This window comes from Pleuronectes platessa, chromosome 19 (genome assembly GCF_947347685.1).
Source record: "Pleuronectes platessa chromosome 19, fPlePla1.1, whole genome shotgun sequence".
Lineage (NCBI taxonomy): Eukaryota > Metazoa > Chordata > Actinopteri > Pleuronectiformes > Pleuronectidae > Pleuronectes > Pleuronectes platessa.
The window spans coordinates 19,605,233-19,616,507 of NC_070644.1; the positions used below are offsets into that span (position 1 = coordinate 19,605,233).

The 11,275-nt window shown below is 50.7% G+C and overlaps 1 protein-coding gene across 1 annotated transcript; it reads left to right on the plus strand.

Annotated features, from left to right (window-relative positions):
- The first annotated feature begins 2,201 nt into the window (after positions 1-2,201).
- LOC128424478 (amyloid-beta A4 precursor protein-binding family A member 1-like) lies at positions 2,202-10,556 on the plus strand. Its single transcript, XM_053410673.1, is given in 13 exon segments — positions 2,202-3,191; positions 3,193-4,056; positions 4,818-5,147; positions 5,558-5,597; positions 5,772-5,917; positions 7,721-7,753; positions 7,992-8,078; positions 8,212-8,412; positions 8,989-9,168; positions 9,649-9,861; positions 9,949-10,068; positions 10,254-10,394; positions 10,485-10,556. Coding segments are annotated over 13 exon segments (3,417 nt in total).
- Positions 10,557-11,275: the final 719 nt, after the last annotated feature.

Sequence of the window (11,275 nt, forward strand, 5' to 3'; positions counted from 1 at the left end):
TGATGGTGTATCACTTGTTTGTTGTCTTCGTTATAGTGTGTGTCTGTAGGAGAGAGTTCAGTGAGCAGTTGTTGTCGGCGAAAGGCCTTAAGTGTGTTACAGAACACGTGTGTTGTTGTCAGTGTGTGTTTTTCTGGCCGTATAAGATCAGGAAGTTAATGTCTTGGTAAATCCGTGACCCGGCAGCTTCCAGCGCCGCCGAGCAGATGGAGGTGCAGCGGCTCACGGCTCCACGGGCCGGGTGCGAGCCGCTGCCACTGCCAGAGCCATCTGTGACCCGGGGCCACCCCCCACAAACTGTCACCTCCCAAGCCACCCGGGGCCCAGAGCCCTGAACCTCCCGGGAGCCCCCCCCTCACTCACTTACTCCTGCCACCTCCCAGCATGTTCGCTCCCCAGCAGTTGTGGTTCGTGCTCAGATTACAGAATCAAACTCGACCTTTGCCCTCTGCGCCTCCGCTCCATCGACCATCTCCGTCTAGACTTTACATAACAACACAAACACACTTCTGCTGCACCACAAGTGTTTCCAGGAGAAATACACAGTTAAGTCATCTCCCATTCCCTTTAAGAACCAGCTGCTGTCGCACCCTGGTGGAGTTAACCGGTGAAACACTACACGTCTGACTTCTGACCAGTTTATTAGTCGGTCGATTCCTTTTCAGCCGTCTCAAGATAGTGAACGTGCCGAGAACCCTCCGGATAAAAGCTCCCTGTGAGACCCACACACCCTGGGATGCTCAGAAGGGCAGAAACCTATTTACTATTTAAACAGTGGGCGAGTTTCGAACCTCTAACTCTAACTATCGGTCTGAAACTAATGTTGTGTCTCTTAAGATGTGAGAAATCCCCTTAAATCAGTTTCCCATCATGATATTGTGATTTTTATTAAACGTGTAACTTCAGGAGCTTCGGTCAAATATATTGAACCAAGAATTAAAAAAGCTTTTTCCCAATAAAGCAACCTAACATCCATTTATCACCTTTTCTAGAATAACTTAAATCCATAAACCTCCCGTTTTAAAGTCCTCTCCCTGATGTGGACCTGTGATGATGAGATAACTGATGTAAACACTGATTGCCTTGTCATATCCAATAAGTATCAAAACGGGCTTTCTCACATTTATTATTCATGTCGCTGCCCCCGTCCACTCGTCTGAACCGACTCTCATCAGATACAAGAGACACGTCCCTTCTCGTCCTCTTCGTCCTCCTGCCCCACCTCCTCCTCCTCCTCCTCCTCCTCCTCCTCCGGCCTGTGCCATCTGCCAGCTGCTGGAGGACGGATGAGTGCGGCTCAGATTAAAGTGCAGTGCACACCCAGATGAATCCCAGAGGATTTAGGTTTTCGCCCTCGGCAGGCAAACAGGGAGTCCCCGGCCTGATACCACATCACTGTAGTAACCGGAGACTGTAAATAAAAATGGAGGTTCGGAGAATTAAGGCCAAACGTGGAGGAGCCTGTGTATCTGTGAGGAGAATGACTCATCTCCATCTCTGGTCTTCTTCGGTGCAGCACGATGTTGCTTTAGTAAATCTCAGTCGTCTGAGTATGATCATGATGGAGACGTTTCCACTTGGTGATGGTGTCCTTTGAGTGATGGTGTTGAGACGTCGGGTTAATTATCTGTAAAAGCACGTAAACGTTCAACATGAAGGAAATCCAAACCTCAGTCGAGGTCATTTAGCTGCTTCCATAAAGACGCATGATTAAGATATTGTTTTTTCTGAGAGTTAGCTGAAGCTGTTTTTCTGGCTGCGTCTCAACACCCCCCCCCCCCCCCCCCTCAACCCCCCCCCCCCCCCTCTGGGTTTAATTGTTCCAGTTCATTCAGTCAGTTGAGCAAACAGAGACACAGGGGAAGTCGAACTCCACTGTTGTGTTTTTGTAAAATATGAGAAACAAGTGCAACAAGCCCTTTGCAGGAAACATAGTTCTGTGAGATCAAAAGTCCCAAAGCTAAAAATAATCTATATTCTATTTATAAACAACATTTTTGATCAAATAATTAAGAAACTGATCAATACCTGGTAATTGTTCTAATTCCAAACTAATGTATTTGAAATTCAGGCAAAAGTTTTGAGTCAAAACATTCTATTACCTCTTCTCTTTTACCTTTTTAATTTGAAATCTCACTTCCTGTCCCCGTCTCTCCAGGCTGAGCTGTGAGACAGAATGTTCTGAGCAGCAGATTCGCATCATGAGCCACAAGAACCAGGGAGAGGAGAGGGAGGAGCCGGGCGAGGAGCACCAGGCGCCTCCGAGCAGCCGGCAGCCCAACGGGTCGACGCGCGGGGAGCCTCCGGTGCGTCGCTCCTGGAGGCCGTGTCAGATGCTCCACCAGGAGGGGGAGCCCAATCCCCTCCATCAGCACCACCCTCACGAGCATCACAACCCACACCACCACCACCACCCGGCAGCGGGTCGCGGACCTGCTCGCCACCGCCGGCGCCCGGGGGAGGGGCAGGCTCAGAGTCCTGATCAGGTTCCAGAGGTCGCGTCTTCCAGGCCAGAAGCCGGAGAGGGTCGGGAGGTCGATGCCCTGCCTGTCGCGCCGCTACGCCCCGCCGTCGCTCGCTACCGCCGGATGGGCGACCCGAACCCCAGGCTCAGAGGTCAAACACAGAGGCAGCCAATCAGAGAGCTGCAGGACTCGTCACACGGGGAGGGTGAGAGGGCAGGTCCAGCGGGGGTGCAGCTGCAGCAGCGCTCTGCAGATGATGCTGTAACCGACCAATCACAGGACAGAGCATCTCCTCACCACACTCCTGTTGCTGTGGTAGCCCCCACCCACCTCTCACCTGCGCCTGCTGCCCACAACGAGCAGCCTCCCCCCCACCCTGCTCCCCACGCCGAGGCGGAGGAGGACCAGAAGGCAGCGTGCGAGGAGGAGGTGGAGGAAGTGAAGGAGAAGGAGGAGGAACAGGAACAGGCGGAGGAGGATGGAGACTGCCGCCCGGCGACAGGAACCTCCGTCTGCGGCCGTGAGGAGGTGGAGGAGGTTGCCGGGGGGGCGGAGGAGAGCGCGGCGAGGACGGAGGAGGACCAGGAGGAGGTGATGGAGGAGGTGGCGGAGGACGTCGCCGCTCAGGGAAGTGAGATCACGGATCTGTGCTCGGACACGGAGAGCGCAGCCTCGCTCAGCATGGACGGCCCCCTCCACAGCCCGCCGCCCCTCCACTCCCCGACCCCCCCCCTCCTCCCCCGACCTTCCTCCTTTCCCCCAAATGGACCACTTCAGCGAGGACGCCAGCATGAGCCCCGTCCCTGACAATGACCTCCCCGAGGACGAGGACGAGGACTGCTCCGAGTCCTGCTCGCTGTCCCGCTCCACTTCCTGCTCCGAGTCGTACCCCAAGACCTACGCAGAGTTTTATTCCGAGTCCCATCAGAAGTCCTACCCGGAGCCCGAGTCCTACACGGAGCAGAATTCTCATCCCAACTCTTTTCCCGAACCTCTCATGACCTCCTACCCCGAGTTACCCAGAGAACCTTGCAGGGCGTCCAACCGGAGGCCCGAGCGCCATGAGGCCCAGCAGGAGTCGAGCCAGGAGCCGTTCACCAGCCACAGAGAGGAGAGGGTTTCCCCGTCCTCTCCCACCAGGGGCTCCCATCATGTTCCCAGGCAGGTCAGGGACCGCCGATCCCACCACTCCCCTCTGGACCGCTCCGTCGGCTGCCGGCTGCACCACTACGACGGGCAGTCCGACGGCGAGGGGGAAAGCGGACGTCACAGCCCCATTCCCAAAAGTCACCGACGTGCACCGAGACAAACCGAAGCCCGGGACAAGAGCCCGTCGTCCGGGCACAGCAGCTCCGCCGAGGCCCTGGAGCAGCTGAGTGTGGGGGGGCCCCCGGGGGAGGGAGGCTCCCGGGGCTCGGGAGACGCCATCAGCCTGGCCATCAAAGACATCAAAGAGGCGATTGAGGAGGTGAAGACGAAGACCATTCGCTCCCCCTACACCCCCGATCAGCCGGTGGAGCCGATCTGGGTGATGAGGCAGGAGGTGAGCCCCACGGAGGAGGTGTACTCGCTGCAGTCTGCGACCGGACGTGTGAGTGGCACCTCCTTTATTATTCATCTGTTAAAATCTCGTGCAGATGAGACTAAATCATTTAAATCAGTTGTTTATGATCCTTGTTTCTTTCATCTTGTGTTGGTGGCAGCTGAGAACCAGGTTTAAAAAGGAAACAGAAAATAGGCAATAAAGGAAAATGCAGAAATACCAGATTGTTTTTGATGTTAAGGATCATTTTTAAACGTCTTCTTTCAGAGAACAAAAAAAAAGCTGAGGTTTAGATATTCTTCACCTTTCAGTGGCACTTTGTTTTTAAGGGAAATGTGCTTATTCACTTTCTCTTCTAGAGTTAAATGAAAACATTGATATATATATAAGTATGGAGCCTTTCCCTGTCTAAAATCTGTGTTTATTCTGTTGTGTTATATTTGTTTAAAACACTCGATCAGAAATATAAAAGTCACAATTCAAGGTCTCATACTTTAGAGATATTTTATTTCTCTTACTTTTTCTTTTACAAAAAGCTGATCTGCTCTATTCAGTCTGCTCTGAGTGACTTTCCTCAAGGAGTCGGATGTTTGCTGCAGTGTTGCAATGATTCAACTTGATGTCATTGCTTCCAAGAAACTTTTACACACAGATTTACATCCTTGCCTCTCATTGCACCAAGTGTCACTTGGATCAAAGCCCAAATCATAAATCTTCTATCCCAGGGAGCAGTTGTCATCGTGATCTGCAGCATTTAAGCTTCACGACTTTCTTTCTTCGTGTTTCTTTCTCCACAGTCGTCTCCCAAGTCGCCCTCTCAGTCCGAGCCGGAGTCTCCGTCCTGCTACGCCTCGGGTCCGGTGAGAGAGCAGCTCAGTCCTCGGAGGGCGGAGTCGTCCAGGTCCCTCCACCCCCAACACTACCACCAACAACACAACCCCCACCACCACCACCACCACCAGGGCCATGCCGCACAGCAGAGGGACACCGGCAGGCCGCCGCAGACCTACACTCAGCAGCAACCACACGCACACACAGCGCCGGGTGGACAGTGGCAGAATCAGACGCTTCCCCCCCCACAGCCGAGGCCACAGGCTGAACCGCAGTCTCCTCTGCAGCAGCCGCTGTCCGCCGAGGAGGTGAGACCGAGCGCCACTCACTTCAGATCAGGTCCTGGATACAGAGTTCTCTACAGTATGGACGTAAAGGAATAGTTAAGGAATCCTCTGTTAGCTAGTTCTAGGTAGTTTATACTTCAGACCATAAATAAAGATGGAAGACGAGCCTGGATCCGAACGCTGCCATCTTGTGCTGCTGTGGGATTTATGAGCTGAACTGCCTTCAGCCACCAGGGGGCGATCCAGACGCTACAACCATCTTTATTTACAGTCTTCACACATAACGTCACAGGGTTGAAATCCTGTGAATCCAATAATCTACAGATTAATATTATCTATTAACATTTAAACAGCTGATAGTCAAAAGTCCTGCAGAGTTTAAATGAGTTTTAAAGTGTCTGAGTAGTTTCTCTTTTCTTGTGTTTCCTCAGATTCGCAGATCTCTTCCCTCTTTTCCCACGTTTGTGGACGGTGAGTGGATTATTTCCTCCTCCATCGTTTTTCAGGATGAATTCTTGAACATGTTTATTGAATATGTCCAAATGTAGCAGAAAACTGTCATATCTGCACTTTTTGATCTGTATGTGTGGGTATGAGCATGTATTTGTGTAGCTTTGCCTAACGAGTGCTCTCCGGTCATCACAGTCCTGGGACCATGTGACCCCGAAGACCTTATTGACGGCATCATCTTCGCCGCCACCTACCTGGGCTGCACCCACCTGCTGTCGGAGAGGACGCCCACGAAGAGCGCCCGCATGCAGCAGGCGCAGGAGGCCATGAGCAGAGTGAGGGTGAGAGCCGCCATTCATCTGGTTCAGTTCATACAGGAGAGAGAAGAGGTGGAGAGCAACTAGACATGTGCTCACTGAGTGTAAGAGGCTCGAGTGCAAGCGTGAGTAGAAGCTGCCACTCGGGATCTGGCTCTGTCAGAGGTTCACTAACATGGAGGAGGCAGGCTTTGTGACCTGTGCTGCAGTCAGCCACCAGGAGGCGATGGAGGCTTTGACTTCACTGGTGCAGACTCATCATGGCGTCCATCTTTCTACAGTCTGTAGTGGGAGCTGTAATAAAATCCTTCATTCAGAGGAGATTTAGTATATAACAGAAATAAATCAAACTAAACTGAACTGAAATAAAACAGCAGAGGGTAAATATAATGAATTATGTGGTAAATAGGATAAAATCCATTTTTTTAGTTTGTACTTTTATTGGTTCTTTAATTCAAAGGCTAAATGTTGTTTTATAGTTTCATATTTTGGCAAAGAAGTCAAATGTTTATTTTCATATCTCTAAATTTATAAAGTAAAAACGTCTGGATTGTGTCTGAAATGACATATTTCCATGAGATTGAATAATCACAGCCATAAAAACCTGGATTCTGTTGTTCCTCTCAGACAGTGTGGAGTATTGATAAAGACCCTAAAGCCTTTTAAACACATTATATTTACTACAGTTCCCTCAGAGCTCAGATCTCAAAGCCGCAGCTCCTTGTTGTTTCATCTCTGGGACACTTGGACACGTCGTGATGATGTAACAAAGGTTTGCTTCAGATCTCAGTCTCAGAAATCCACAAACCTTCAGCAGGCGTCTCAGCCGGAGGGGAAAGATCTGTGCACAAAGAATTGTCCACGCGTGGCTGCTCCCGGAGCCGCAGTCCCACCAGCTCCTCTCCTGAGTGTTACATAAACCAGTGTTCCCAGTCCGTGGAGAGCGGAGAGGCCCCTTCTGCTCCACTCGCAGCGTGCGATGGCAAACACGCACACGGGGGGGGGGGGGGGGGGGGTGATGTATTTTTAATTTCGATCACAAGGAGTCAAACTACATCATTTATCATTTGCCCACGAATTTGAGTCACGCAGCCAGGGTGAATCATTTCGGTCAGTCGGTTTAGGTGCTGGTGAGGAAGACGAGCAGGGTGGGGGGGGACTCTGCTCTCCGGTCGGTTTGACTGACAGTTCCAGGACAGCGCCCTTGTTAAGGTCTGTGGGAGCCACAGGGAGGAGGCGCTGGGATCCAGTATAATGATGAGGGTCATGCATAAGTCATCTCGTGTTTTGAGAAAGGAAGAGAAAAGAGGTTCTTTCGTGTCTGAAGAAGATGAGCTCACTGACGTCTCACTGAAGTGATGAAGGTTCAGAAACAGAGAAGTCAGATTTCTCTTTTTTATTCAAATCACCAGGAACCTGATATAAACTGTAGTTTGACTCCAGGTGAAAGTCGTGATCCTGCATCTTGAGCCCTGAAAACGACAAACACACGTCTCAGGGAGGAAGTGGAGACGAAATGAAACCTCTGATCTGAGACCAGGCATCGAACCAGAAACACACGAGGACACGTCTCCGTCCGCGGGGGTCGAGCGGCGTGTCACAGCGATAGAGAGCAAACCTCTGATCATCTCTGCTGCACAGGCCTCCGGGCGTCTGCCGGTGTCAGAAGTGATAGACAGTAACATCACTGTCCTCCCACACACACACACACACACAGACACACACAACACACACACCCTATTGTCCATTAATCTAGCGTTTGAAATGGAGGCAGTGGATCCAGCTGTTTCCTCTTCGTGTCTGAGTCTGTGTCTCTGATCTCTGCAGGCTGCTCAGAAACAGGCGAAGAACAGGAAGAAGGTGAGTCCTGCTGGATCTTCACACCTTCATGTCAAAGAGGATTTCTATCTGTGACTCCCTCACGTCTGCAGAGTCCTGGTTCCTACAAGTCTCTGTCTTCATGTGAAAGGGTTTTTGTCTCCGTCCTCATTAGAGTTGATGTTCTTTGGACAGCAGTGACACCTGCTCTCCTCCGTCTCTGCTGTCAATCAGCCTGTTGCTTCCTCCGGTCACTTCTGCTCTGGTCGTTTCTCTGCAGAGCCCCGACGCCGAGGCTCCGTCCACCGCCGAGGTCGATCTCTTCATGTCCACGCAGAGGATCAAGGTCCTCAATGCCGACACTCAGGTAGGACACAATAAGAAAAACGTGTCCACCTGGATTGTCTTCATCTGCAAACACCTGAGATCCTCCCACGCTGGAGGTGATGGAGTTGTTTTCACGACTCAGAGAGAACCTGGTGTGTTCTGTGGGTCCCCAGGAGTCTCTGATGGATCTGCCTCTGAGGACCATCTCCTACATCGCAGACATCGGCAACATGGTGGTGCTGATGGCCCGGGGGAAGATGGTTCGATCCCGCAGCGCGCAGGACAACCTGGACCACGCAGCCGAGCAGACCACCATGAGCCCGGACGACAGGCGCCTCTACAGGATGATCTGTCACGTGTTCGAGTCCGAGGACGTGAGTCAACGTTAACATCACTTCTTTTAAACGATTGTGGAGTTTGTGAGGGAAACCAGAAAATCTGAATTTGGGGATTTTAGGGGAAATTACTAGTTTGTGTCGCTGGAAGTTAAATGAGAAGTTGTTTATCTTAGTTTAACACAAATACTGGAAGATCTGGGCAAAAATATACTTTCACTGTAAACTATAATATACTTTCTGCTCAACTACACACATTAGAAGTATCTCTGCTCTGATAACAAAGGTAAACAAGTAAGAGAATGTGTAATAAACAGTAACTACGACTTCCAATGTTTCCTGTTCGTCTCAACCAGACGTTAATAACCTTAAAATAACATATTACAAATAATATAATACTCACACTCAAACAACGTCTAGGAAATATCCAGAAATATCAAATAAATGAAGTTATAATAAACAGTTTACACCTTTAAAGACTTTAGATTGTAAGTGTCTTTAAAAAAGTGTCTTTAATAATTTTTAAAACTTATCACTCACAAGCTTCTCCCTCTCTCTCTCTCTCTCTCTCTCTCTCTCTCTCTCCCTCTCTCTCTCTCTCTCTCTGTGTGTCAGGCTCAGCTGATCGCCCAGTCCATCGGTCAGTCGTTCAGCGTGGCCTACCAGGAGTTCCTCAGGGCCAACGGCATCGACCCCGAGGACCTGAGCCAGAGGGAGTACAGCGACCTGCTCAACACCCAGGACATGTACAACGATGACCTCATCCACTTCTCCAAGTCGGAGAACTGCAGAGACGTAAGTCCGGCAGCAGGGGGCAGCGACATCACAGGAGATCAAAGGACGCTGACGTTAAAAACTGGAATTTAAAGAAATATTCCTCTTAAATATAGATTTATGTTAATGTGTTGTTCATGTGGAGCAGACGCCTCCGGTTTGAATCATGAACTCGAATGAGTCGTGATTGTTTTACATGAGCAGCTGGTTCCTGAGTCACGTCTGTGAGGCAGTTTGAAAAAAAAGGACATTTCAAGTCCATAACCTCAGATTCTGATTCGACCTCGTTCGACCTCGGCTCCTCCTCCTCCTCCTCCCTCCTCCTCCTCCCTCCTCCTCCTCCCGCTGTCGTCTCCCATCCCTCACCATCGAGCCGCCGGCTGCGAGGAGCTCGACCCGTCACCGGTTCAATGTTCCTCCTTCAACTGTTTGAATCGTTAACAGTGAGTTTCACATGAACTCAGAGCCTGACCTCCCGACCTCGGACCCGTCTCCCCGCAGGTTTACATCGAGAAGCAGAAAGGGGAGATCCTGGGCGTGGTGATCGTGGAGTCGGGCTGGGGCTCCATCCTCCCCACCGTCATCATCGCCAGCATGATGCACGCCGGGCCGGCCGAGAAGTCCGGGCGCCTCAACATCGGGGACCAGATCATGACCATCAACGGGACCAGTCTGGTGGGTTTACCGCTGAGCACCTGCCAGAGCATCATCAAGGTCAGTGCTGCTTCCGTCTGGTTTCTGACTTTATTAGTTTATTGTGTCGTAGCTGAACCATCTCCGTGTCCCCCCCCCCCCACCCAGGGTCTGAAGTCTCAGTCCAGGATCAAGATGAACATCGTCCGCTGCCCCCCCGTGACCATGGTTCTGATCCGCAGGCCCGACCTCAGATACCAGCTGGGCTTCAGCGTCCAGAACGGCATCGTGAGTGTTCACCAGTAGAACCGACACAGAGGCTGCTCCTCCCGTTAGAAACAGATTCTATTATTAATACAAACGAGCACCAGTTACTCAGCAACAGACGAAGAGCGGTGCTTGAATCTGTCATTGTGCGTTTGTGTTTGTTTGTGTGTGTGTTTGTGTTTGTGTGTGTGTGTTATTGTGTGTAGATCTGCAGCCTGATGAGAGGAGGCATCGCAGAGAGAGGGGGCGTCCGGGTCGGCCACCGCATCATCGAGATCAACAGCCAGAGCGTCGTGGCCACGCCTCACGAGAAGATCGTCCAGATCCTGTCCACCGCCATGGGCGAGGTGAGGACACACCTTCAGACATCAGAGGACACGTGAATATGAATATGAAATATGATTTGATATTTTAACCTGAAACGTTCCCTGTTGCAGATCCACATGAAGACGATGCCCGCGGCCATGTACCGTCTGCTGACCGCCCAGGAGCAGCCCGTCTACATCTGAACACACACACACACACACACATCACTGTCTGTCGTTACTACTGTCAATCATCTTTGAGTTAACACCCCCCCCCCCCTCTCCGTCATGTTTGATATCACTTGACTAGCCTTAACCTGTACGGTGTGACCATGTGAACATGCTGGAGGCAGATTATCTCACTAGGCCGAGTGTTAACGTGACGTCTTATGTTTGACCAAAGAGAACTTGTGGATTTTATTATCGTGCATACGTAGGTGGCAAAGAGTAAAATACGACCTCTTGGTTCAATAGCTGTAATAATCTGAATGTACTCAAATCATGTTGGACCTATCAGTTATCAGGGCGACACCAGTGATACAGGACTTCTGCACTGAAGCGATGGAGGAATGCATGTACAGTTCTGCTGAATAAACTCTAAAGCAAAAGACCGGGAGCTGTGTTTGGTTTTTGTTGGACAGGATCTGAGATGAAGGCAGGAGGACGTTCAGTTTCCTGTTTGAGAAGAGACAGGATAAGACAGCGAGGAGGGAGGAGGAACATCTAGACCTCCACCGCTGTCCTGCTGAAATGTTTTCTAGATCAGATGTGACACTTTTCTGTTAATTCCACAGTTCAGACTGAATCTGAGACGTCAGTGGAGTGAAAACACGACAGTTCATCGTTCAAACTAGTTTAAAAGCTTTTTACTTCCTTAAATAACCCAAAAAACTGGAACCTGACATTTCTAATGAGACACGATG